The sequence below is a fragment of the Elgaria multicarinata genome, chromosome 9, assembly GCF_023053635.1.
Source record: "Elgaria multicarinata webbii isolate HBS135686 ecotype San Diego chromosome 9, rElgMul1.1.pri, whole genome shotgun sequence".
In the NCBI taxonomy this organism is placed as follows: domain Eukaryota; kingdom Metazoa; phylum Chordata; class Lepidosauria; order Squamata; family Anguidae; genus Elgaria; species Elgaria multicarinata.
In genome coordinates, this window is record NC_086179.1 from 20,112,451 (window position 1) to 20,140,061 (window position 27,611).

Consider the following 27,611-nt stretch of genomic DNA (forward strand, 5'->3'; position numbering starts at 1 on the left):
TCTATAAATGCCACTCATAATTCCTTTTTTCTCTGTTCAAATTTATGACTGCAGTAGGGCCCAGGAAATGTTCACCATTATCTCACCTGCCAAAAAATAAATAAAAAATGAACAAAACCAAAAGCCAAATGACCGTATCATGCTAGCATTTCCTCATGATCAAAGCAGACGGCCCATAATTCAGAGGAGAAGACAAGGTCGCTAATAAACAGGGGTGAAATGTGCCTGCTTTTGCAAGTTGTGCATAAAAAGAGGAACAGGACATTGGCAGATCTGTCTGTTTAAACCCAGGCCTGCCCCAATCACATATAGGCTGTTTCTACACCTGTCTTTTTTCCAGTGATCATCCCAGGATCATCCCTGTGCATGCAAATGACACACAGGGGATCCCGGGAGCAGGCAGGGACGATCCCTCCATTTTCCTGGGATAATCCTTAGGTATAGAAAGGGCCCTAGAGTGAGGTGTGTGTATTTGTATGTACATTAGATTTTTAGAGCAAAAGAGGTGCAGAGATGAGGGAGCTTGACCCTCCTCATACCCATTCCTCTCCATAACCTCTCCTTCACCCCTTTCCAGGCCAAATGCTTTCTCCCCTCCCACTTGACTTCACTTCTTCCTGTACATAGGTGTGCGCAAGGGGTGTGCTGGGTGTGCTGAGGCACACCCTAATGTCTCAAGCAATAAGTGCCGAATTGAGGGGGTTGTTGAGTAAGGATCCAGACACAGTGGAAAGGCCACGCAGAAGAAACGCTGCCTCCGAAAGAGCACCCAGCAGCAGGAATGAAAAGCAATTGCTCTGCTGGGAGCCTCTCTGCCAGGAGCTGCACCCCCTCGGCCACTAGGCTCTGCTTGAGCAACTGCAACAGCCCTTCCATGGTCAGGCAAGCCAAATGTGGAGCAGGGCATCAGTGTCTACAGAATTTAATAAATTAATGAATAAAAATAATGTCCTTTATGACTGGGGATTCAGTAAATGTTTGCCTTTAAAAAAAAAAAAGAATCCCTGGGTGCAGACCCTAATGAAACGTGCTATGGACACCTATGCTCCTGTACCAGGGCCCAGCTTCCTGGGGAAGGTTTAGCATTCACACACCCTTTTTGCTCTAAAAACAAAACAAAACTCAGTCCTCTCCCCGCTTTATATGATTGGGGCAGACCTGTCACTTGAGTTTAAACCGGACTACTACACTGACTGTGGTGCGTACCAGACGCAAGCTCGCAAAACAAGCTAACCGGATCTTTTATTTGAGCAGGCTCTGACTCGGTCTTTACTTTGCAACAACAACAAAAGTGAAGGGGGCGATCTAACCAAATGCTTAGTAATTTAACCAGTAGGGATTACATGATTATCACTTTCACTGCACGCTCTGATAGCCATCAGGCCATACTGAGCCCCAGGTAACTGGGCACATTTCCACTTAATTCGATGGAGATACATCTGATTAGCCCCACTGCTGCATTTAAGTCTATCACATCCTGTTTTTCTGGTTAAACTATAAGATAATTAAACTGGATAGCTGGGGATATAAAACACATGTCATAGGTAATTTTCAAGCCAAATTCTGTCCAGGCTTTGTACTTAAAATGTCCATCAGAAAACCAGCAGAACGCTACAGGGAAAGAATAATACAGAGCAATTTCTTTCTACTCTGGCTGGCACCCCCTGCCTTGCCTAACTCTGCCGTCCACATGACATCAGGGAGCAAAGACATCAAAGACTGAAGTTGGACTGCTTTTGATAAGTTGAAGGCTACTTGAAAGAAACAAATCTGTTTGAAAGCTGCTTGTGGGATGTATCCTCATCGGATCCCATACTTGCTTCCACTAAACGGGCATTGCAGGATTGCAGATTGTTTCAAAAACCTGCAGAAGCTCCTTGGCTAAACAGTGTAAACGGAAGAAAATGTGCCCACATTCAGCACTCTTAAAACGAATGGATAAAAAAAGGCTGCTTTTCCATGGCCAATCCAAAATCTCCCAAACATGATAGTTGGCTCTTCCTCTGTGTATGTATGAACTGGTACTGCCTCCTAACAATATACAGAAGGCTTCTTGCACAAATCGAATTGGGATTTGGTGATTGTTTTCACAGAAAGAGCTATTGAATCACTCGCACTTAACCGATAAGGCTGAAAAGTTTCAATGGTTTCATTCAGGGATGGGAATGTCTGGCCCTCCAAATGATATTGGACTGCAATTTCCATCATTCTTTACACTGGCTATTCCAGTGCGTTGTTATAACAGGAAATGCAAATGACAATATTAAAGACTGCCTTCCTTTTCACATTTGTGTGTAGCTTTTATTAAATTGTCAACTAAATTGCTTGCCTTCTTAACCATGCTGATTTGAATGAGCAAAGGTGCACCTTGCTCTACTCAGAATTAGATTGTCTTTGTTATTTTACATTTCCTTCAGTATCTCTGCAGGGACTCTCAGATGGCACCATCTGTGACTTTTCAGGGCCAGGTAAAGATGTTTTTATTCTCCTGGTTGTTGTTTTTTTTTTAAAAAAAAACAGAACTTTATTGCTAGTTTTATTGGTACCTTTACTTCAATTTTGAGCTACTGTTTTATTGGTGTTGTCATTTTAAGAATTGAATTTGCTATTAGTTGTTTACTTATTTTAAAAAATCTTTTGTTTTTGTATTGTTAGTGAGCCACCTTAGAAGCTTCAGCTGAAAGGCAACCTAGTATAGGCAACCTGTATTGTGCTGAAGGTTGCTATGGTACAGCACGATCCTAAGCATGTTTATTCAGAAGCCAGCCTTAAGGTGCAATCCTATGCATGTTTAGACATGTTTTTCAGTCTAAATATGCATGGGATTATGTCCTTAGTGTGTTTAGGATTGCTGTCTAGCATCCAAATCCTATGCATATTTACTTGAGAGTATGTCCACTGAGAAAAATGCATCATACTCCAAAGTAACTGCATATGATTGCAGCCTTAGGCTGCATTAAGTCCCGTTTAACCCAGTAGGATTTGCTTCTGAGTAAACAAGCCCAGGATAATAACATTGAAAGCACATAAAGAGCAAAAGATCAATACCTTCCTTTAAAGGCACTGTTTATACCCTGTTTTATAAAATCTGTTCTTTATTCCACCTTCGACTTTGAAGCCAACAGGCAAAGTAAATAAGGACTTTTGTGCTCATATCTCTCCATGTTTCCCCCCTCCATCTGTGAGACACTGTGAAAGCTGATATGTTCACAGCTGGGGGGAAATGAGGTTCATGGAGTGCAGGGTGATTTATTATTGAAACATGCAGAAATTAGCACATGAATGCCTCATACAGAACTATATATCCCCCCCTCTCTCCAGTTATGTTCTTTTAGCAGATCTATCGCCTCTATATGTGGACAACTAATGGGTGTTTGTATCTTGAATGTTTGTATCTTATCTTGAGTACCCAGGACAGATTAGGGATTCTGCCATTGTATTGCCTCACTGAAGTGGTCTTGGACTTGGTGTTGAGGACCCCTAGGATGATGGTTCTGGGGTATCTCAACTTCCATACCAGGGCCATCAGATCCAGGGCAGCTCAGGACTTCATGGCCACCTTGTCATCCATGGGGCTGCCCCAATGCATGTAGGAGGACACACATTTGATCTGGTTTTCTGGATTGGGCAGAAGGAGGAGGAGGACCTGAAAGTCGTGGAATTTCCATCTATTCTTATGTCATGATCAGATTACTTGCTACTGAAGTTTAGACTCTTGTCAGCCTTTTCCCTCTGCAAAGGTGTGTGTGTGGGGGCTATTTGTCTACCCTCGGAGGCTAATGGATTATGATGAATTCCAGAAGGCTCTGGGGGATTTTCTTGCTGGTATGGCTCAGCTCTTCTCCAGGTAAGTTACATTATCGCTTTGGGGCCGCACTGGGGTCGCTTAGAAGCGGCCTGAGAACGACGTGCGGATTCCCCCCAGGTGGTGGAAGACTTGTGTTGAATCTAACCATAGAGCTCATTCTCAAGCCTACTTTGTGGCAGTGAGGGTGTGAAAGAGAGAGTTCTTTTCCATCAGCATTGCCTCTTCTCAGATTCGTTCAGCAGGGCTTTTCTCAGTGGTTCATGACCTTTTGCAATCTGGGCCAGGAAGAGAGATGGTGGAAACCTTGGTAACACACTGTGATGAGTTTGCATGACACTTTGAAGATGGAGACACTCGCATTCACCATGACTTGAACACCACGGTTAATGCAGTTCTATTTGTAGAGGTGTCCAGAGCACCATCTGGTTCAGGTTTTTTGGGGATGAGTTTCAGTTATTGAGGCCCAAGGATGCAGACAAGGGGCTTGGCCCAGTCCAGACAACCATCTGTGTGCTTGACCCATGCCTGTCATGACTTATTACATCTAATAGGGAAGGGATATCTGGCTGGCTCCCGGACAGAGTTGTTTTTCTCTCTAAATGGCATAGGATTGTGCCCTTAATTACTGTTAAACCTTTTCAATAATTAGGGTTGCCTAATTATTGGATAGCGGAGGTGGTCGCTTCGATTCAGTGGGGCTGTGAATCCATTCTGGATTTCAGTGAGAAACAACCAGAATTCTAAAGGAAATATCCAAGGTGCTGAACCTATTTTGGAGTAGGGATCAGCATCTTGGATAGCTCCTTTAGAGTTTTAGCTGGTTCTGATTGAAACTCAGAATAGATTTACAGCCCCACTGAAATCGGAGCCACCAGTTTCCACTGCTCCTGGATCTCCACCACACCCATGTCAGAAAAAGCTCCTCATGATTGTCCCAGTCTGCTCTACAGTTAAGGGATCATGTAGCAGGTGAGAGGAAAGACCTGTCTCTGCCTGAGACTGTGGAAAGCTGGTGGTGGTCAGTGTATACAGAGTGACATGGACAAAGAGTCTCACCTGATTCTTATGAACAACTGGGCTTAGTCCGGCTGTTTTGCTTCTTTGGCACCTGCCTTCAACCAACCGTGCAAATGGGATCAGCAAAAGTTTTCTGATTGGCTTGTCTTTTACTCAGAGGAAGTTAACTGTCCCCTAAGGGATGTTTCAATTCCCTCGATTTGTCTTGCTTTTGAACCTTTGTTTCTTCTTGCTTTACCTGAACTTTTTGTGAGCTTTAGTTGTGAGCCTGCTACTTTCTATGAATTCCTGTTTTTGGTCTTATCGGTTAGCCTGCCTGGGTGCTCTGGTGTCCCTGAAAGTTTTTATATAGTTTTGAGTCTGTCCTCAACATGTTTCTTTCTACAATAAATCTGTTGCAGGCTGATAAATACATTGATAAATACAGTATTTATCAGCCTGTCTTTCAGGGTTACCCCTTCCAAGGTGGCTCACAAAATTCATAACAAATTACAAACCATAAAATCACAAAGATATAATAGCAGCAGTTGCAGCTAAAAATAGTATAGGCAGAAGGAAACAGACTAAAATGTGAAGCAGCTGCAATTAGATACCAGGCATTAAAATATAAATTAAAAGCAGTTTGGAACAAAAAGTATTCAAAGCCCATTTAAAAACCACCAGTCCAGAAAAAGACTTCCATAAATATGGGGCCAACACTGAAAAGGCTGCATCTCTAGTGCCTGGCATTATAATACAATTTAATAGCGGGCCCACAAACAATGCTTCACAGGCAAGCCTTAAAATCACAGGTGGTCCATTAACGTCCTCCCTCCATACCATGCTCACAATCTGAACTGGTAACCCATGTGGCTGCATTTGTAAAGAAAAAGAAGTAAAGACTCCCAAGTGCAGGATTTAAACACACCATTAAATTAATGTCTAATTTGGCCATTAGACTTTGTTCACGGCTGTGTGGGAGCCTGCTTCTCTGAATATTTCACACTACTGTGATGTGCGAGTACTAAAACTATATGGAGAGGGCTGATTGTAAGAGTCTTTCTGCCAAGGGAGGAGGCCAGCTTTGTAAGGAAGACCTGCGGGATAAGTCCTGCACACATTTTGCAATATCCACACATGAAGACATACTGTGATTATGTGGGATATTTCCACAGAGAAATGGTTCTCATGCAGCACAGAGTCCATGTGAAGGGAACCTTAGAGCAGGAGTGAGCAGAAGGCAGATTGCTAAATGTTTTGGGCTTCAAGTCCTGGAAGCCCGTTAGCATTGCTAATGGTTGGGAATGCTGGGAGTTGATGTCCAAAACTGTTGGAGATCTGCTTTCTGCCCACTCCTGCCTTATAGGGAACCTGGGGGTGGGGCAGGAAGTACAAGTCACTTGCATATCCTGCTCACTGTGGTTTTTTGTAATGTTCAAAAGCCAACTGGCTTATGCATTTGACTACAGTGGAAGATGCAAAAGTCGGGTTTTGGACATTACAAAAGTGCAGTGGTGTCATTCGCATTTCCTCCCCACACCCTTTTGTAATACCCCAAACCACTCTCATCTATGAAACTGTCTTGTGCCAACTGTTGGCCCATCAGGCTGTGCATTAACTGCTCAGATTGGCAGCAGTTCTACAAGCCATTGGACAGACTCAGAGGTCTTTCCCACCCTGCTAGTTGAGATATGAAGGCAATTCAGCCTTGCTGGATCAGAACAAACATCAATCTAGCTTCCCACAGTGGCCAGCCAGATGTTTCCAGCATTCCAGAGGTAGAAGCATTCCAGAGGTACATGTGAGTGAACTTGGAGCCTTATTAATGAAAAACATGTGCTGTCAGTGCTGCTGGCTATTGCTTGGAGATCATTATGATGTATCAGTGAGTCACTGAACCAGCCTGGACCAGTGCTTGTCATTCAGGATGCCTGAACAGGCATTCGTCCCCTCTCCTTCACACTCAGGGCCTGTGCTTAAAGGTTCAACAAGGGAAGAGGTGGGCACACCAAACATACTTATATTTTCTCCATTGGAAGGTATTCACATACTCAGGGCCACTTCCTTTAGGCAACATTATTTCTAGCATGTGTATCTCTTTTCCACAGTCAAATATAGACCCACAGACTGAAATAATCACTTCACATTGCTCAGAATTAATGCAGAAAGATGTAGTTGTTAGATCAATCCATTAAAAGCTTGCATTAACTCATCAGTATGGGCCAATTCAATCAAGTTCTCAAAAAAAAAAATTGGGATGTGGGGCAGGGAGGTAAGCTAAGGGCAAATCTTCCTTCGAGGTGTCAACTCGGAGCTAGCAGTACTACATCACATGGTTCCATGTGAGTTTTTCTTGGCCAACAAACAGGACGTGCACTCAGGCATGTGCAGCAAACAAATGGTTTATTTAGTGGTTATATACAGCAGCAGTTCTTGCATTCACCATGGCAACTGTATCCTAGTTTCCTTATAGTTCTGAATTGTACCAGCCCCTCAAGCTCTTGGAGATACGTGCCTGTAGTTCTTGCTCTCTGTAGAATCTTGCTTCTCCAACCACTCTTAGGGTGCTATAAGTGGCATTCCTCCTCCAGCCTCCTTCTCCTCCCCTGAGCCCGGTGGCTGTTGCCTTTTTCACATGTCCCAGCAAGCCGCCTTGCCCCTTTCCTTCTCTAACTTGCTTTCCTCTCTCACTTCTCCATGTCCTCCTTCTCCAACACCTCCCTGATATATCCAGGAGCCATTGACGCCACTCCTCTTCTCTGGCCTCCTCTTTGATTGACCCCTTCTCAGACCCTGCCATTGCTTCGCTTTGGCCCCACCCAGGTCACCCTGCTGAAACCCCTTCCAGTTTCTGTCCTTTGAGATGCATGTCTTGTCTCCACAGCTCCTGCATTGCCTCGGACCTCCTGTGTCAGGCACAGGAGGCTATTTAGTTCTGGTGTGTGAATGTTATATAAGGCATGAAATAGAAAATATTAGACATTACTTTCCCTTCCAACAGTGACTGATAACTTAACTTCAAATAAACAAAAGCTATATCCCACCTTTTTCAATATCTTAAAAAGACATATTGAGATGTAGTTAATAGGTAGGTAATTTAAATTTAATTGATTACTGATTAATTGATTGGAGGCACAGCATCAACTACAAATTCTTGAATCAGTTGTCAGCTGTACTCAAAATAAACTTTTCTGTCTTTTATTTATTTGTGTTGGCATACAGATGGTTTTATATTCTACTACAGGTGTTAATTTAATGCTAAGGTGCTTATTTTGCATATATTTAAGCTTTAATTGAATTGTCACAGACTGTACTTTTTGCATTTCATTGCAATGTGATCCCACTGTTTACAATTTTCTTTTTTCTACATCTGTCTATATACATGTGTGTGTGTGTGTACCAGTGTGTGTACATGCATGCACAAACACACACACACACACACACACATAAACACCTGCCAACTAAGGATACACTTAATGCATTTAACGAAAACTTTTTCATGAAAACCTTTTCTATAATGAATTGTTGTTCTTTAAAGTGCTACAAGAGACTTTTTGGATTTGCAGCTACAGACTTAAAGTGGTTACCAGTCTGAAAGTTTCTGTCTTTGGTTGCTCGATTCCTCCTAGGCCGCTGGTGTTGCTTATAAGTAGCAAAACTCCCTCCTGACTGCCCTGTAGACAAGGTTTAAGGTTAACTTACAAAAACTCATATATCATTTATGAATGAGATATTAATATTTCACTTCCATTTCTGGATCTCATCCGGCACTAACGGCATCAGGAGCACTACCTGAATTCCTGTCTTAGTCTGGAGCTCCTGGGAGCCAACATATGAAACATCTCATCTTATTTGACTTAAGTTTTCAAGTCCAGGAAGAAACAATCAAGAAACAAAAAACTCAGAAGGCGTTCCTTAAAAACTCAGTCTGAAAATATAAATGATCGGCTGCAGAGGATCAGAAGCTCAGCGGGCACGCCAGGTTCCTGCAGGTTTCTCACCCCCTCCCAGGGCGACCCAATTAGTTGAACTGTTATTTTCAGGAAGCTGCTGTTTTCCTCCGGTCCTTTGGATGAACAAATGTCCTACTTTGTGTCAGTGCCCTTCCTTTGGAAAGCAACATACTCCGTGCATTCGGAAGGCAGGAAATATTCATCAGCAGGCATCTGTGCGGTGGAGGAGGGTACACAGGCAAACCGCCCCCCCAAAACCCGTTGGCAATGTTGTTCCCAACCATTTACAGAACTTGTCAGTGTTTTATATAATTCACACAATCAATTTGGTGTTCACATGATAGTGTCCAAGTGCCCTCAGGGATGTACTTGTACTCAAAGAGCATTTCTTATGAATTGGAGTCTCCACCAATACAGCTGCAATTTCTTGGCAAAAATGACCGCAACTGAAGCAGCATATATTTTTTTCTCCTGCGTGAAGCTGTGGATGGAATACACCCTTTGTATGCATGTGTTCTAAGATTGTAAGAACCGACTCGCTGCATCTGACCAAAGGCCCTACAACCACAGCAGTCTGTATCCCAGTGGCCAGATAACGTGTCTACAAAAAGTCACAGGACAAGCAGGGCTTGAAGGCGGAGGCTCAGATAGTGGAGAGAGGTGAACCCACTGTGCGGGATCCAGAGATGGGCCCCAGATGTTAGAACAGGAGGTGGGAAAGCTGAGTTTCTACCTCTTTTGTGACTGTACATGCTTCATGCCATGGGAAGGAAAAATGGTGGTAGTGGTGAAATGTAGCACCCTATCATATTCACATCAAGAGAAACTGCTTAAAGGGGCTACATTTCCCATGGGGCTATAGGGCACGGGCTGCTTGATTTCTAATCACTTAGCAACTCTAATTATGGCACATACATGTACCAAAAGGGAATACGATCTGCCCTTGTTGTTTCTGCTCTGGTAGCATTACAGATACAACTGCTAATGTGAAGTGACCCATTGATCCTATACAGAGTATATGTCTATCCCTTATTTTTCAGCACAGGAACATATTTATTCTTTCGGCCTAGGTTGGACTTGATGGCCTTATAGGCCCCTTCCAATTCTACTATTCTATGATTCTATGAGTAATAATAGAGTAGAGTAGCAGGGAACATAGGCAGAGTGATTTTCTTATATCGCTGGGTAACCATAAAAAGTCTCCCCATTGGAGATACGCCTGGTGCAATCAGTGTATTCTCCCTATGCCTGGTAAAAACAAACCTTTTTATCTGCACAGACATTTAAAATGATTCTCATTCTATTTTTAATTTGAAATGGGTGTTTTTAAGCTGGCCTCTTGATTTTTGATTGTTTTATTGTATTGAATATGTAATTTCTATGTGTACACCACCCTGAAATCATCTTTGGGATGAAGGTGCAGCATATAAATAAATAAATCTGTAACTAGGGGACAGACCATCCAGGTCAGAAGATTGATTAGGGGCGCAAGTCTATCACAATTCCCATTAGCCTCCAAACTTGGAGAGTGACAGAAATTTTACACAGAGTGGAAGTAACACTGAGGCAATGTCCACCTCTGCTCCCCCCCCACTCTGCATTTTAGCTAAGGGGGAGGAAGGAGGAGGGGAGGTCTCTGCATATAGCCTCCCTAATGCCTCTGAAGAAGATGATGATGATGATGATGACGACAATGTTAATATGTACGGAGCTCAGAAGTCAAACCAGGAGTAGCAGAAAGGATGAATTTCAAAAAGGAATGAAGGGGACGAGGAGGCAGAAAGGCAAGGAGAGAATAGTAGGGTCTGTAACTGCTCTGTAAATGCAGGTTGCCCCTTGTGTTGCTTGACTAGGGTGGCAATCCAGAGCTTTATCTTGAGTTGCCATTGTTTTTCCAGTCACATGAGGGCAACTCATACGTTACAACAGAAGATATATATTATTATTATTATTATTATTTATTTATATAGCACCATCGATGTACATGGTGCTGTACAGATAACACAGTAAATAGCAAGACCCTGCCGCATAGGCTTACAATCTAATAAAGTTGTAGTAAACAATAAGAAGGGAAAGAGAATGCAAACAGGCACAGGGAAGTGTAAACAGGCACCGGGAAGGGTGAAGCTAACAGTATAGAGTCAGAACAAACTCAAAGTTTAAAAGCTATAGGGAAAAGAAAAGTTTTTAGCTGTGTTTTAAAAGCTGTGATTGAGTTGGTAGTTCTCAGGTGTTCTGGAAGAGCATTCCAGGCATGAGGGGCAGCAGAGGAAAATGGACGAAGCCGAGCAAGGGAAGTAGAGACCCTTGGGCAGGCAAGAAGCATGGCATCAGAGGAGCGAAGAGCACGAGCGGGGCAATAGTGTGAGATGAGAGAGGAGAGATAGGCAGGAGCTAGACCGTGAAAAGCTTTGAAGGTCAACAGGAGAAGTTTATATTGGATTCTGGAATGAATTGGGAGCCAATGAAGAGATTTCAGAAGCGGAGTGACATGGTCAGAGCGGCGGGCCAGGAAGATGATCTTAGCGGCAGAGTGGTGGACAGAGACCAGCGGACTGATGTGAGATGAGGGGAGGCCATATATAGGACATGAACTTCAATTACAATGAAGGGAGGTAGCTGCATCATGATCTTTTTGATCTTAGGTGCTTTGCAGCCTTTTCCAGACCAAAAGTCTTATTAGACAAGGTGCTATGGTGATACCGACAAAACACACATGTAAATTTACACAAATAAACATCATGGCTGAGCGTTTCAGCAGCAAGCAACTCTGCACAAGAATTTTCCATGATTGTCCCGTAATAGTGCAGATCTACAAAAAGAGGATTTCTGAATTTAGACATAGTGGCCCTGCTATTTTTTAGTAAATTAGGAGTAAGATAAATCAATTTGGATATACTTTTGTAGATATTGATTCCCTCCTCCGTTACAAGCCAGGGTGCTACAATACCTAATAGTCACATAAAGAGTGGGAAAATCTCAAAAGAATTGGCTTAGATGATCATTCATATGATTGGATGCTTTATCCAAAGGCCCTTTTCTCTGAAATTTAAAGTGGGAATTCCCTTGAAGCTGATAGTGCTTTGATGCATTCTACTGCATGAACTAGATTTGTGTGTGTGTGAATAATATGGAAATAGAAAATGTCAAGGTGCATCAGATATAAAGAATGAGCTAATTTTGTTCAACAGTAAAAAGTTTTGATGTTTTTTATTACCTAAGAAATAGGCAAAAGTTAGCATTTAACCAAGTAGTTTATGCATCTCTCCTTATTGTATAATGATTCCTGACTCTTAGAGCAGACACAAGATTGATAAAAGTATAAAGTTGGCACGCTCCAAATGCTCTTCGTTCAAACACAGCAAAATGGATTTGCTAAATGAAGGTCAGACTCCAGAAGAAAAGTCATTTCATTCATTTTAAATGGCCATAATAACAGAATACATTTAACAAAATGCCAAAGTATATCAGGCCACACAAAAAAGGATTATTCCTTGTCAATTTTATTTTCTAGGACAATGCTGCTTCCCCCCCCCCTTTACCCTAGAGCAGGTTTAAAGAAACTAGGGCTGTCAATTCATGAAAAGTTTTTTTAGTGGATTAATCATCTAGCTTTAATATACTTTTCAGTATTTCACATAAGGGCCACATGGATTCATAATGCCCATTATTTAGTGGAAGCTGGTGGCTCTGATGTCAATGGGGTGTTGAATCTGCTCTGGTTTCACTCAGAACTATAAAGGAGCTATCCAAGGAAATCCCTTGGATATTTCCTTTAGAGTTCTGACTGGTTCTTATTGCAATCCGGAACAGATTCACTGCCCCACTGACATTGAGCCACTAGCCTCCACTGCTATTCTTACCGCAAGGATTACTATCTGATCCCTGGTGTACATGTGTTTATTTTATTCCATTTATATACTGCCTTTCCTCCAAGTGGCATTCATGATTCTCCTGTTCTCCCTGCCTTTTATTCTCATCACAAACCTGTGAGGTAGGTTATGTAGAAGGGCAGTGCTTATCCCTAGACCAAGGTCACTCAGTGAGCTTCATGGCAGAGTGGGGAGTTGTTATTCAATATAGAAGGCAGCAGTTGAAATGAACAACATAAAGTAGTACTAACCAGCTTACAAACTGCAATACTGAATGATAAACAGAAATGGGGTAAATGATTTAAAGAAACTTTTTTTATATAATGTCACAATAGTACCACAATATATTTACAATATAACAGAAGGTTGTTGACAATGTCGGGCATGTGATAACAACCACAAAGGAAGTTTATAATTGCGGGACACTTGATAAACAATGAAACATCAAGTTGTTCACAGTTAAACAAAAAATTGTTTATAGTTGCAAGATGCTTAGTAAGAAACTTGTTTAACAGGCTGCCGGCTTAATAAACCCGTTTTGCTATAAGCTTCTTCAGACACCATCATAGTGTTTTTGGCATGGGGAGAGGAGAGGAATTAAAGAGTACTTTCCTTAAATTGAACAAAATTTGTTATTATCTGTAGTAGGTATTCAGGAGTTGAACATGGAGTTCCTCAGTCCTTGTCCAACACTCTAACCACTACACTCACTTTCACAAGGAGGAAATATACTAAGTGCTTACTTCTCACTACCAAGCCATGGCTCAAGGCTCAAATATCTGAATGAGTGGCTCCTCCTGTATCAACCTGCCCAGAACATCAGAGCAGAAACTTCTTCATATTCCTTCTATAAGAGAAGTATATTCATCAGCAACAAAATGGAGGGCCTTCTCCGTAGTGGCCCCCCAATTTGGATTACCTTCCCGCAGGAGATACTCCTGGTGCCACTTTTTTATTCAATCAGACATTTTATTTTTCAAATTTCAATTTGTATGCTTTTGCTGGTTGAAATAGTTTTTATGACTCTCAATTTGATCATACTTATGTTTAGATTTTATCTTGTTTTTACTGATGTTGAACAGTTGATTGAATTTTTTATTTACTGCCCTGTTCACATTATAGCTTATTTAATAAATATTTTTAACCAAATACATTTGAATAAGCATCAATGCTTGTGTCGTGTTCAGCTTGTCAGTCAATACAGTATAGCTTGCACTCATTAGCCAGAATACTCTAAGCTGGTGCACATTAATGTTTCACAGTCATTGATTATAAGATTGCCTCCCTATGCATTTTTCCATATATATAAATATATTCCATATATTTAATAACACAGGTTATTAAATCCCATGTCATCTCAGTTTATGAGCAATTATACCCTTCTTTCCATATTCCACAAATTTATTTATTTATTTATTTATTTATTTATTACATTTCTATACCGCCCAATAGCCGGAGCTCTCTGGGGGGTTCACAAAGGCTTTTATACTGAAGTTTTGGTAATATGCGAATGTATTGAAATAGTAATACAGTTATTACAACATATACTGATTGTTCCTGTTTACCTGAGACAGTGACCTAGTTTGCACCACATGGCTCAGCTCATTGTGAGTTATTTAACCCTTGATAAGCTGTGGCACCCACAGTCACCAGTTTGCATATCCACCTCCCGCTTGAGTGTTGTCGTATCATGTGAACCCTGTGAGCATGGGTTATGTGAGGGTTGTTATGAGAGGGGCTTGCATATTCGAAATGGTGGCCACATGCACGCCGCAACCTCACTGTGGATTAATTAACCCATGGTGAGCTGTTGTTTTGTGTGAACTGGCCCACCACCTATTGCTGAAGGTGTTAGAGCTGTTGCTATGAAGTACAATCAGATTCACTGTGTGACTAAACATTACAGACTTACCTGGAAGAACTAAAAAGGGAACTGTTATGATGCAAGTCAAGAGGTTGTCTTCTCTTGCTGTGCAATGTACAACAGGCATCCTCAACCTTTTTGGACCCAAGGGCACATTTAGGAATTTTAGATACTGTTGTGAGCACCACCACGAAATGCCTAATCAGTGGATCTCTGCTTTGGCATCTACCTGTCATGTCTATGGATCGTAGGCTGCGTTATATTCAGCAAGAACATTTGCTTCGTGTCTATTGGTCATGGCAACATCTCTTTAATAAGGGATTTTCTAATTCATCTAATTGCTGGCGTGCAATACAACTAATGCTTCTTTTAAACTTTTGTTTTGGCAAGGTCCAGTAGTTGCTTCTTTTTGGGGAGAGGTGATTACATAGAAAAAAATTGTACTGGAACACTCTTTAATATTCACTGATATACATGCTTTTAAAAACTTATTTACCTACTTTATGGAAATTAACAAATGGTAAGCATAAATGGATTCTCTGCACTCTTTTGGCAGTTAAAAGCCTGATACTACAACACTAGAAGGATAAACACTCCTATAATGCAACGGATCGAGGACCTTATGATATTTTCAATATTTGAAAGGGTGGCATATAGACGCCATTTTCAAATGGACACATTTGGATGTTTTGTTCACTTTTGTTGAAGCCCATGTATAATTGCTAGACAGCTGCATGCATGTCATACAAATCCATATATGTATACTAAAAAGGAAGGATTAATAAATAAAAATATTTAAAAATATATTTTGTGGTGTCCATGGGCACCACATTTGGGACCCACTCATGGGCACCATTGGAGGTGCCCGAACCAGAGTGGTGTTGTTTGAGATCCAGGCTCAAACCCCTAAACTATGAAGCTCACTGGGTGACCTTGGGTCGATCATTCTCTCTCTCAGCCTGTCTTAACTCACAGGATTGTGGTGACTATAAAGTGTTGTTGTTGTTGTTGTTGTTGTTGAGAGGAACCATCTATGCTCTCCTGGTGTATTTTTAAAGAACATATGAAGAGTCGTGTTCTTATGTTGTTGTTTTTAAAAAGAAGGTGAGTAAACATAGGTCAAAGGGCACGGCACTAAATTTGCATGCTTAAAAGAAGAAAGGTGAAGCTACCAACCTAAGACATACAGTACTGACAAAGAATACCCACACACCCACACATACACAACCTGCCCTGGTCTACACAGGCCCTTATTCATCTGCCCATGCTGCTTAAGGAGCCTTCTTGAGGTTCTCCAGCCTCCTTGTAAGGCTTGTCCAGTCTTGCCATTACAGAGCATGAGGCTACCCACTTCAGGTGACAAATATGGGGGTAGCATTAAAGGACATCCATTGTTTAGTTGATTATTATATTTTTACTACCCACATGGGTTGCCATTTGATTTTTTGACTGCAGGTATCAAAATTATTTGGGCCGTCACTACATCTTTGCTTTTCCCTGCCTTCCCTTACGTTCAAATGCAGCCTGGAACAGCATGGTAGGCGTGAACCACGGAGGCTCACATTGCTGACCCCAGACTGAACAGAAGGTGGGAGTCAGTGTAATGGGCAAGAAGGCCTGGGCATGGGTCTGTTCAAAGCAGTAAAACTGACCATGCACTTTAAGTGTGAGAGCTGGCTTGTGACTACTGTAATAACCCAAGTTGCACTATGAAGTCCAAAACATTTTGAAAGCTGTACTCTATATCCTATTTGAATACAGTTAACATTAAAATTGGATGTGACTGCAATGCACCATCTGTCAATATACTAAATCAGACTTTAGCTGCCTGTCATTTTTTCCTACCAAGTGGGATTTTACACCCAAGAGCAGGATTGTACTGCATAGGTAAGAAAAATTTCCAGCCTCTGCCTGCCTGTTTATGTGTGAGATGATTGTATTCATCTGTGTTTCTTCCCTCCTTCCTTACGATCCAGCATTCAATCCCAGGATGCAAGGCATTGGACTAATTCCAGTTTGATTCACACCAAAACACAATTACCTTAGAAAACGTTTGGGAGCCACTGCAAGTTTCCTTTGGATCTTCACCTGGGGCAACCAATGACTTTTGATTCTCTAAAGCTGCTAGCTGATCAATAATGTTGCTCTCTGAACATAACTGATATGTTGTTTTTCTAAAACTGAAGTAGAGCAATGAACCTAGTAGAGTAAGCAAGTCCTGCACACTTAACCAACATGATATATCACAAACCCTCCACAATGTATCCAGTACGTTAAATATGTTTCTTCCCGTACATTACGTTCAGTGTTCTTTGAGGACAGCTTTGAATTGCTGTTTTACCAGACCCATTTCCATGGCAACCAAGTTCATCATGATACTGTGGCACAGTATTGTGGGACCTGGTATTAAGATATCAATTTTTACGAACTAAAATCGCAATAAAGACAATTTCCCATTGACTTGAGTTTGGGTTGCTTGTTCTGAAAACATTGTTAAGTAACCAATGGAGAAAGGGACAGATACATTTATCTTTGTCACATGAGAGCGGTCAGATAGCTGTAAAATGTTGAACATATCTTTCTCTGCTATTCACATGTCTTGTCGACGATTACAAAGATGCACATATGTGGCCATTTTCTCTCTGCTTAAAAGTATCACTAGAAAAACTGGAGGTAGCACATACACCACTTTTCAATGCGATTAGTTATCTTTTATACAGCACTCTTAATTTGCAAAAACCTTAAAACACTTAATTGTGATAATTCTTAATAATAATCCTCTGAATTAGGTTAATATCGATCCAATTTACATATGTGGAATTGAGGCTAGAAAGAGGGCCTGTTTACACACGTATGTTCATTACTCATTGATTGCCACATCAAGTGATGGCTTGCATGTGTAAACGAGCTATCACAGATTAGTCACTACAAATAGAACTTTTGTTTATCACAGTAAAAACATGGTGTTTTCAATAGAGATGGTTTACACATTTGGCTGATAGTCGTCAAGTATTTTAAAACTATTTTTGCGAATGTATGGGTGGAAAAGTCCACAGTGGCTATGAAGCAAGTCTGTGAAATTTGAACCCAAATCTTGCAGATTCAAGTTCAACTCTATCCACTTAACATCAGTGGTTCCCACATAAGTACTTTAAACGGGTAATATTTGATTTCCCTAGGAAAAACAGGAACGATTTTTCCTTAGGTTTCCTGCTTATGGTTATGATTTGATCACGTAGACCACAGAGCCAGTAGTGTTACTTATCTACGGTGGGGACTGCAAAGGACAAAAACTTTTCAAAACACCATGCAGTGGTAAAGCAGTGGTTGGCAATTAGATAGACCATCAAACAGGGGTGTTGGTCCAAGTTCCTCCTCTCTGCTTCTTTCTATCACAGGATCTGCATAGCTGGGTGAGTATATGCTACCTGCCTGTCCTGGGTTGAGAGGCTGCCATTTCTCCCTGAATTCAATTGAGAAGAGGTTGGGGAAGGCTAAAATCCTCCAATCATAGTTGAAGGATGGACCAAATGGTAGCCAGATTTAGCCCACTGGGCCTCTGTTGCCTATCAGTCACACACAGAGACCACAATAGTGGAACTTGAATATTGGCATTTTTCAATTGAACCTACTAAGAAACCCTTTTGGTGTTAAAATTAACCACCTGAAAATTCAGCATGTGATTGTAGAGGCTGATGTGTTTCTGTCCATGCTCTTGTCTGCAATCCTGTTGCCCAAAGACTGCACCAGGCTCTCTGCATTCTCAGGGAAAGTTATTATTATTATTCCAAGATTAAATTGCAGTGATAATGAAACTAATAGTGTTGGGAATATGCCAGAGCACAGCTAAAAGAAAGATGAGAAACATTGTGCACTTTGAATGAAAGTTTCTCCTTAGGAAATCCTTGTGCTATAGCCATCAGGCAGGGCAATGTGCCTGTAAATTCCTTTTGACAGCAAACATATCACAGTAACAGCCTCACTTGAAAATGACAAAAAAAATCAGACAGTGGAGGAGTGACTGCCAAACAATCCAATGGCACTCAAAGCGCACCAGGGAAAACAAATTCACACAAATAGATTAAGCCTAGACTTTTCTGTCAGCTGCCCATTGATGTTTGGGGGGCTGTTAATATCCTTAGCTTTTAATCTGAAAAAAAATCTTTCTGCAAGTTTTCAATCCTCCCATTGTTCGCTCACTGAGCTCCAATTCACACTTGACTTTTTTTGTACCCATCGTAGAGGGCAAATATGTAAACCCTATGAAACACAATCATGAATGAAAACCCTGAATATCTTTGTTGCCTTGTGTATGTGCGTTTAGACGCTGCAGCTGCATGTGGCAGCTTCCAAATATGGGCACACACATTACAGATAGGGTGCACAAAATATAGATATTGTCTTATATCCATGCAACAAAATGTCATGTTTGAAGCAGCTCTCAAATCTAGCTGAGATTTCATGCAATTTGCTGTAAAAATTCCTATACGTTATGCAAAGACAGCTCCAGGGTGTTTGTGGGGGAGGAGGAGGATTGGGCAAGATGCCCTCAACAGGCCCACTGCCTAAGTGGGTCCACTTCCTTCTAGCTTCCATGTATGCTGCCCATTCATTTGCCAGCTCCTCCTGGACCCAATTTGTACAACTGCCTGCAGGGAAAACACAAGGCAAACAAAGAATGCTGCCCTATTTTCTCACCCTTGTCATAACTTGCATGCTTGGAGAGGACAGGTGAACAAATTGATAGCAAGGAGGAACAGCCGCAGAGGCATCAAAGGTTGCCAATGTGTCCTCTGCAGGAGTTTTTGCCTTGGCAGGTGCCTGTCTATGCCTACCTCTGAAGCCAGTCCTGATTATGCAGACGGAGATGGTAGAATTCTGGACTGTACCACTCCAGACTACAGGTGAAAGATCATATTTTTCAATGCACTACTAGAAAAATGTTTCCTGCATGTAGTAATCTAGCACAACAGATACACTAAATCACGGGTACAGAACTTTTGACTCTGAGGGCTGCATCTGGTGTTGGATGCAGAGCTGGGAGCCATACATCAGTGCACACACTTATGCACACCCACCCACATATAGATATACCCTTTTCACACACACATACCTTCATATATACTTTGGAGGCTGGTGGCTCGATGCCAATGGGGCAGTGAATCCATTTCAGTCAGAACCTGGAGCGGATTCACCACTCCACTGACATCGGAGCCACCAGCATCCACATGCTTTTGAAAACTATGCCCCTCTCTGCCTTCTGGCAGAAGCCGCAGCAACTGCGAGATCGGAAGACCATCTGGCAGCCACCCATAGAGAACTCTATGGTTCTTCTCCTCAGACTCCAAATTTTAGAGTGTCCTCTAAAACATGGAAAGATACTTTTCAGGAAAAGAGTTGGCAAGTGAGCTAGGAGAAGAGAGTGCTCAGCAGTGTGTGTGATGGGGTGAGTTTGGAAAACACAGCAAACTGGCAGTAGTAGTGGCAGGAGGGGGCAAACGTCAGGTTCAGCACCATGGAATAATACGCAGTGCTGCAGTGAAATTGGCAGTGGGAGCAGCAGCGTGGTTAACATAAGAACATAAGAAGAGCCATGCTGGATCAGACAAAGGGTCCATCTAGTCTAGCACTCTGTTCACACAGTGGCCATCCAGCTGTCAACCAGGGAACCACAAGCAGGACATGGTGCATGGTTATCAGCAATGTGGGGATTTTTATGCTAATAGCTGAAGAACATAGGGTGGGTGCACAACATGACTTAAGGGCCTACTTGTGGCTGCTGGGTTGTGCACCCCTGCACTAAACCTTTGTCCCCGATATGTGAGTTTATTGCAACCAGACTTGTTTATTTTTATGTGGGGGAGGGGCATTCAAGAATATAAGACTTCCTCTAACTGCAGTGTAAAATGGTACAATTTGGAACTGTAGCATCTCACTGTACAAACTCTAAACAGTGTTCATGGCCACTTCATCCATTATACAATAGCAAGCATGTATTTACCAATGTGTGTCAAGGCTGAGCAGTAGACAGCTGTCAGAGGTGAGCCAGAAAAATAGAGCTGAGGGTCAGTGCGGGAGTCAGAGAACACACAGCAACATTCCAGTGCCAGAAAGATCTTTTTTTTTCCCAGCAAGATTTTTATAGCCCTTCCTGTCCAGGAGGGGCCAATGCCAGCCTGGGTGAGTACAGCCAGGCCATAGCAGTTATTCCAAACTGCAGTTCTCACAGGTCACCACATGGGGCAGCCATACGCAGAACTGAAGGGTCCCAGTTTATAGCATGGTCCGGTAGGTGACCACAGCTCTGTTGCAAATATATGTGATTCATAACACATGTTTGATATGTGCACACACTGCATTTTATTAGTACATATATAGCATTTATGTACACAAGTTTAAAAAAAGTTTGAAATTAACCTTGAGGTGCTCCACAACTTTTTTCTCCTTGAGAAATTAAGGAGGACCACAATTACAGTAGGAAAAGTACACATTTTGTACAGCAAATCACCCAGTTTTGATTGATTACTTTCATTAATTTCTTGGGAGGATGCCTGCTCTTGCCTTATCTTGTGATTAGGTGGTATATTTTATTTTTTTGTAGAGATGAAGGAATACAGGGTTGAATAGATGTCACAACTCATGTTGAAAATATTCATCCATAGTTGGAAGTTCAGAATTTTAGGCAAATCATGTTTTTAAAGGTAGATCTGTCGTGGTTCAGTCTCTACTGCCTGGTCTCTGTGAAAACAATCCTAGGGCTTTCAACATGTTGAATCAGTATTCATGGCAAACAGAAAATTATGAATCATAGCTGTGATGCTCACTGAAATGTAACAGAGTGTCCATTGTCAATTTGAAAAGGAAGTCACTCTAAAAAAAATAGCCTACTGATATTTTTAGTAAGGATGCCAATTAATTAAAGATTGTTTTAGTTGATTTACTGTGGCGCTTTGACGGACTAATGAATCAGTTAAAGTATCTCTAAGATGGAAGTTCTCACATATTGTCACAACATGAGGCTTCCTAAATCAAGGGAGCAGAGGCAATAGTGGCTGCCGCACCAGCAAAGAGGTGCTTAGGACGGGTAATTTATCAACTCCTGTGGCAGCACAACATTTAAAATGTAATGTTACCCCAGTATTGTGGGGGACATTATGATGAGATTGTTGCAAAATACACTTATACAAGTATTTAGGGCTGAAATATAAGACAAACCAACTATAGATGTTGGTGGATAATGTAGCCTTCATATTCTGATGTGAAATGAGCCATCAGGACCGTCTGGTATTGACCATCAAGGAATCAGTGGAATCACTATAATATTGTGCCTTTTAAGTCCTGGCCAGGCAGATGGATCAGAAGGATATAATGACTGGTGGTGTTAAATGCCAGTGAGAGCTCCAGAAGAACCAAAAGAATTGCCCTCCTACCATCCAGTCTACAGTGCAAGTTATCCAGTTGAGTGACTAAGGCAGTTGCTGGTCCAAAACCAGGTCAGAACTTGGAATGGAATGGAATGTACCCTGCACATTTTGAAAATTAGGGCCATGGTTGTTTGACTGATGGGCCACTCTTAAAAGAGGACAAGGGAAAGTAGCCCAAAGCCCTATATCTCAAACACCAAATGGCCTGTGATCAAAATCCTGTGACAGTAATGGTGCTTATGTACACCCCCTTTTTGACTATGGGGTTGGCAATAGGAAGAAGGTCTGATGGGGCAGATTTGCCAATATTATGGTGTTTCATTTAATCCCAGTACAGCTACATCAACCATGTTGAAAAGCAATAGACTTTTCAAATGAAATGTCACAATTTAGTCCTAACTGCTTGAATATCATATTTAATTTGTCAAGGAATATAATGAATTCAGCATAGTATTGAAAGCAAATTGCAATGATTATCTTTTTGCCTGCATATATTCCCCTTGCTATCTGAAACAGATATGATGGTGTGTCTGTTTCATTTCCTTTTCTGCACACTTGACTAGTGCAGCTGCATTTTTTCTTCAGGCATAGTGGCCTTCATATATCCTTTACATATTGTCACACATGTGCAACCACTTCTTAGTGGTGAGAAGTTTCGGGGGTTCCAGCACTTACCCAGTGTTCAGTTTTCTTGGAAGGTCATTGGCAACTTATAGCGTTTCTGTGATATAAAGTATATTTACAGGCTGAGCATAAGATGATAGTTCATAGCATTAGCACCCCAATAGATTCTTTCCCCCCATCAAATCTCTAGGGGTGCCCATCATTCCATAGGATTTCCTTCAGAGAGTAAAGTCTGCTCTCTACCTCTTTGTCAGATCCAGTTCCAGCGCAGATAGCCAAACCCACAGACTTAGCTTGTTTCTATTGTTGTCAGAGATCTTTGCATCAGCATAATCCTGGGGGATGGAGGAGTCCTCTTCCATAACAGTATACCTAGGGCTATCTCTAAGACAGCCATCACTCAGAGAATCTTCATAAGAGTAGGGAATCTGCCAATTTGCCCAATTGGTTTGACTTATTCTAGGCTGTTTCCACAACAATAAATGCCAAAGTTGTGTGTGGGATCCTTGAAAGGTCATTTAGATCTAACCTTCCCCCACCCCCACCCCCGCCAGTTAACAGCACTATTTTAGAATTTTTATATAATTTTTATAAGTCTAGGAGTTCTGGTGGAATTTTGTCCACCTGCCTTCTACTTCTTGTTCTTATTTTAGTCTATTTTCTCTGTATACTTCTAGAGTTATTCCAGACCTTGGTTTACCCCTATACACTACTTCCACACTCTAAACAACCACATATCTGCTGATCTCAGTTAAAACCCTGACCATAACAGTCTATGTTTGGACAACCTTCCAGAATTTGTTTGTGACAAAGGGCACAAGATAGATTTATTTTGTGGTATGCAAAGGGAGGTATGCCTTCCTCCCATTCTGCAAATTTTCCGATTCTTTCTAATGCATCTCTTGACTGTGCCAAAAATTATAGCAGCCTAACCCCTCAAAATCAGTGCAATCCAGAAGACTCTGCCTCATTCTATATGCTGATTATCTGCTGTCTGACTCGGTACTAAAATCCAAGGGTTTCGTGAATGGCAACTTCATGGCAAGTTTGGGGTGGGGGAATAAAGAAAAAATGGAGAAAGAACATGGGCAGGGGAGGAAAATGGTAGCTAAGCCTTCCTATTTCTGCAGAGCTAGTTGAGTGTGAGGATTCTTTGAGGGTCCAGGACTCTGTAGGCATTTGGGTTGACATTACTAAAATTACTGTAAAATATTTCCTGTCTCATTTCTTGGTTTCAGTATGGCCAAAACTTTGCATAATAAACACATGGATAAAAGAACATATGGCTATGATGAATGTAGATAATCAGTCAGCAAGCAACTGTGGCCACTAGTATCAAAGTACACAAATACTCATTCTCCTAGGGCTTTAAGCAGAGGTTTTCAAGAAGTACTAGAGTTCTTTTTAAGTCAGAGTGGTTAACAGTATTCCACTAGAGGGCATTGTTACACATTTACATATGTATTTTGTTTAATTTCTTTTTTCTAGTCTCCAAGAATAGTTGTTCAATAACTGTAACTGGATTGACTAGAAAATTCTCAATAGACTGTTTAATTCAAGGGACCAGAAGAGAGGAAAACGAAGGGTCTTGAATTTAAAATAGGCTTTCAGGCTGAAGCAGAGGACCATATACCCTACAACTGTCATATGCCAGCATGTGACTTGAGCCAATTTTTACTAAAATAAGTAGCATGATTGATTAAGCTGTCATCTGATTGCTCTATCAGTCACTCTGTCCACTGTTCTGCACACAATGAGCTCAGTGAGTGGCAAAGCAGACAAATGAGAAACCAGAAAAGGGAAGGCCCAAATAACAAGGGGAAAAAGAAGAGATGAAATGTCATCGGTGTGGGCACATGCACACACACACACACACACAAAGATTTTACTGGTCTAGTGAGTTTTGAAATATATTTTTCTACAGGGGCATTTTTTGTCATTTTTCTTATTACAAAGCACACTAGAGAACACAATGAATTGCTTTTAAGGGCGCCGAAGAAGAAACATATTTCAAAAAATGTTGGGGCAATAGAACCTTTATTTTTGTGCACCCTGGAGATTTCATCTCCCCCTCCCCACTCCCCCCCAAAGCTATTAAATGACCACTCTTACATCCTTAAGTACCAAAATCTGATATTTGAGATCAATATATATGTTCCTTGATGTTTTAGGGTTTTTAATATTCTTAATAAATTGTGGGTAGACAATTAGAGAAAATTGAGGTTGGGTATTAAAACAGGAAAACTATGTTGGTCAATATAAATAAATGTGGAGGGTGTATTGGCTATGATCACTGAAATCTATAAAGCTAGCATAGAAAATTAATATAATATATTGCTTTTCTACCAAAAATGGTGCTCAAGGCAGCGAACAATAATAAAGTACAGGTTAAAAAAAACTTAATTAAAAGAAAACAGATCCATAAGAAACCAATTAAAATGCCACAATAAAATAAATATAAGTTAACCAATTAAAACTTCATTCAGCAACTGGATTATGGATTTTCTGCACTATGAATTCAAGCTTTTTGCCTTGTCACAACAGGGAAGTTTGAAATTGTGGCTCCAATGTATTCCCTTTCCCACAAAACTCACTAAGCAAACTGTAACATTCTCTGTACCTTTAAAATACTTTAAACTGAAAGTAGTTCTTAAACTAAAGGAGCTGAGTGAGGCAGGTTTCCCCTGCCTTTAACAACTATATGACACGTTGACTTTCAACAAAGCTTTTTCTATACTAATAAAAGCTTTCCCTGTGAAAGTTGTGCATATGATGCAATTACTGGAGGCTTGACGGAGAAAAAAAATAAGCCAACACTCAAACGATTTTAGGAACTTGTTTCATAGTTCTTAAAATGTTTGAGTAAAAGTGGTAACAATGTCGACTGTTTTACTATGACACAAAATCTCCTTGTGGCTGAATTGCTAAATTTAAAAATTTGGCAACAAGATTCTCTGTGGTATAAGAACAAAGTTATTTTGTGGTATTTTATACAGAATCTGTTATTTCCTAGACTGCTTATGTTGATGGGGTGTTTTTTTATTATTATTTTGAGGACTGCATGCCAGAAAGTTTTAGACTTTATGTTTCCTCATTTATTTTTAACTTTGCATCAAGTGAGGTACAAACCACAGGCCCCGGTTCTTTGAGCTGGACCTGTTGCCAATGGCAACAATCCCGCGCTCCCCGGTCTCGGTGGTCGATTACCATGCCTGATTTTTGCCCGGTTTTGAATTTTCCTTTGAAGTAATGGAAAGAGGCCGTTGCGTTCTATCTTTCTCTCGGCTCTGGATTAGCCACGTCTGTCCCGAGTTCTAGGTGTTGTGTTTTTCGGAGGCAAGATGGCTGCGGCGGTGGCCGGGGCCGCCCCACTGGGCAAGGGGCTGGACATCAGTCTGGCGGCTCTGCAGCGGCACGACCCCTATATCTGCAGCATCCTGGACGTGGCCAGCCAGGTGGCGCTCTACACTTTCGGGCACCGCGCCAACGAGTGGGTGCGTGAGCGAGTGTAATCCCGGGGTGGTGGTGGTGGGGGTGTCGAAATGGGAGAGAGGATGAAATAAAGTAGCTATCTCTTTAAAAGTGCAACGTCATTCTCGTGCCGTAAATTCTGTAGTGCAAGGGCAATCGGGAAAAAAAGCGTCTGCGTACATTTAAGTGGGAGGTTCCCGTACTCTGTAGGAGACTCTTCGCCTTTGCTTTTAACTTGATCTTCCGCTCACGTACCCAGCCTCAGCACTAGCAAATGGGGAGGGCGAGCTGGAGGATGAAGCCAAAGCAAACGTGTGAAAGGGAGGGTTTGAAGAGATAAAAGTGCTTTACACGCAGCCCCTTTATTCCTCGTCTGTACATACATTTTGGGTAGAAGCAATTATTGATACCATCATTTCTGCTTAACCGGGATGGGTTAGACTTCAAACTAAAATCACTTCCATTCTATGTACAAGGTAATTCTGCTGTGAGTCAAGTAAACTTGTTTTTAGAGCGAAAACTTAAGAGTGCAATCCCAACCCCTGTAGATGGTTGGAGGAGGTTAGGATGGTAGCTGGGTAAAGGGTAGCAGAGACCAGTGCTGAGATTGTGGGGCTCTTCTGTGGCAGTAGCCCCTGAAAGAAGAAGAAAGCCTGTTCGACCAGGCAAGTCTGATCTGGGCCTGTTACTTATGCCAGTCATGGGGTTCGTAGTTAATCTCTGCTTGCTGTCAATTCGGGTTCTGGTTGTAAATACATGGATCTGCCAGGCTGAACAGCCCAGTGAAACTGCCCCTACCTTCTGCTCTGGCTGGGGTGAGCCAGCAGGGCTGGGAATGAGGCAATAGACCCACTTCGTTGCTCCCCAGTGGCCCCATTTAGGATTACTCTGCCACATTCCCAACGCCTTGTCAAAGAAATGACTTGCAGCTGTTGCATCAAACCAGGAAAACCAATTATAAATTAGTATTAAACAAATAATAATGTATCCACATTCTAAATGTCATTAGTTTTTACAGAGTTCTTTGCTCCGCAAAAGTTAACATACTGCATATCTGGACCCCCTTTTACATTTCTTGTCAATAACAACTTTATTCATATATCACTTTTTAATGTATAATGCTGAAGGTGGTTTTGGCACTGACTGATGTTGCAGTTTTTTTCTATTGATTGCTGCCTAGTGCTCCTTATTTATTTGTTTGTTAGTTTTATATCCCATCCAACATGGTGTACATGATCATCATCCTCATTTTGTTACAACAACCCTGTGAGGTAGGTTAGGCTGAAAGTTAATGACTAGCCTAACGTCACCAATGAGCTACATAGCCAAATGGGGCTAGAACCTGGGCCTCCCTAATCCCAGTTCAACACTTCAACCACTATACTACACGGGCTGTCCTTTCCTGACACCTTTCTGCCCCCTCCTTTGTGCCAAGCCAAACTTAAGTTTCCTCATTTTCTTTCCCTTTCTTGAACACTTTAAAGCTGTCACCTATTACATCCCAAAATATGAGTATTGGATATTATCACATTATATGGCTGTGGAACAACTTACCTAGTTACTTGTGCCCTTTGTCATTAGCATACGTGCGCATGTACA

At 41.5% G+C, this 27,611-nt stretch overlaps 2 protein-coding genes across 3 annotated transcripts in view; one reads left to right on the forward strand and one right to left on the reverse strand.

Moving 5' to 3' along the window:
- Positions 1–27,611, reverse strand: part of CACNA1C (calcium voltage-gated channel subunit alpha1 C) — a 609,442-nt gene that overhangs the window by 565,887 nt on the left and 15,944 nt on the right. The gene's annotated exons all lie outside the window — the stretch shown is intronic.
- Positions 25,883–27,611, forward strand: part of DCP1B (decapping mRNA 1B) — a 49,378-nt gene continuing 47,649 nt past the window's right edge. Inside the window, exon 1 of the mRNA XM_063134896.1 lies at positions 25,883–26,035. Within this exon, the coding sequence (XP_062990966.1) occupies positions 25,883–26,035 (153 nt within the window). The remainder of the gene's footprint in view (positions 26,036–27,611) is intronic.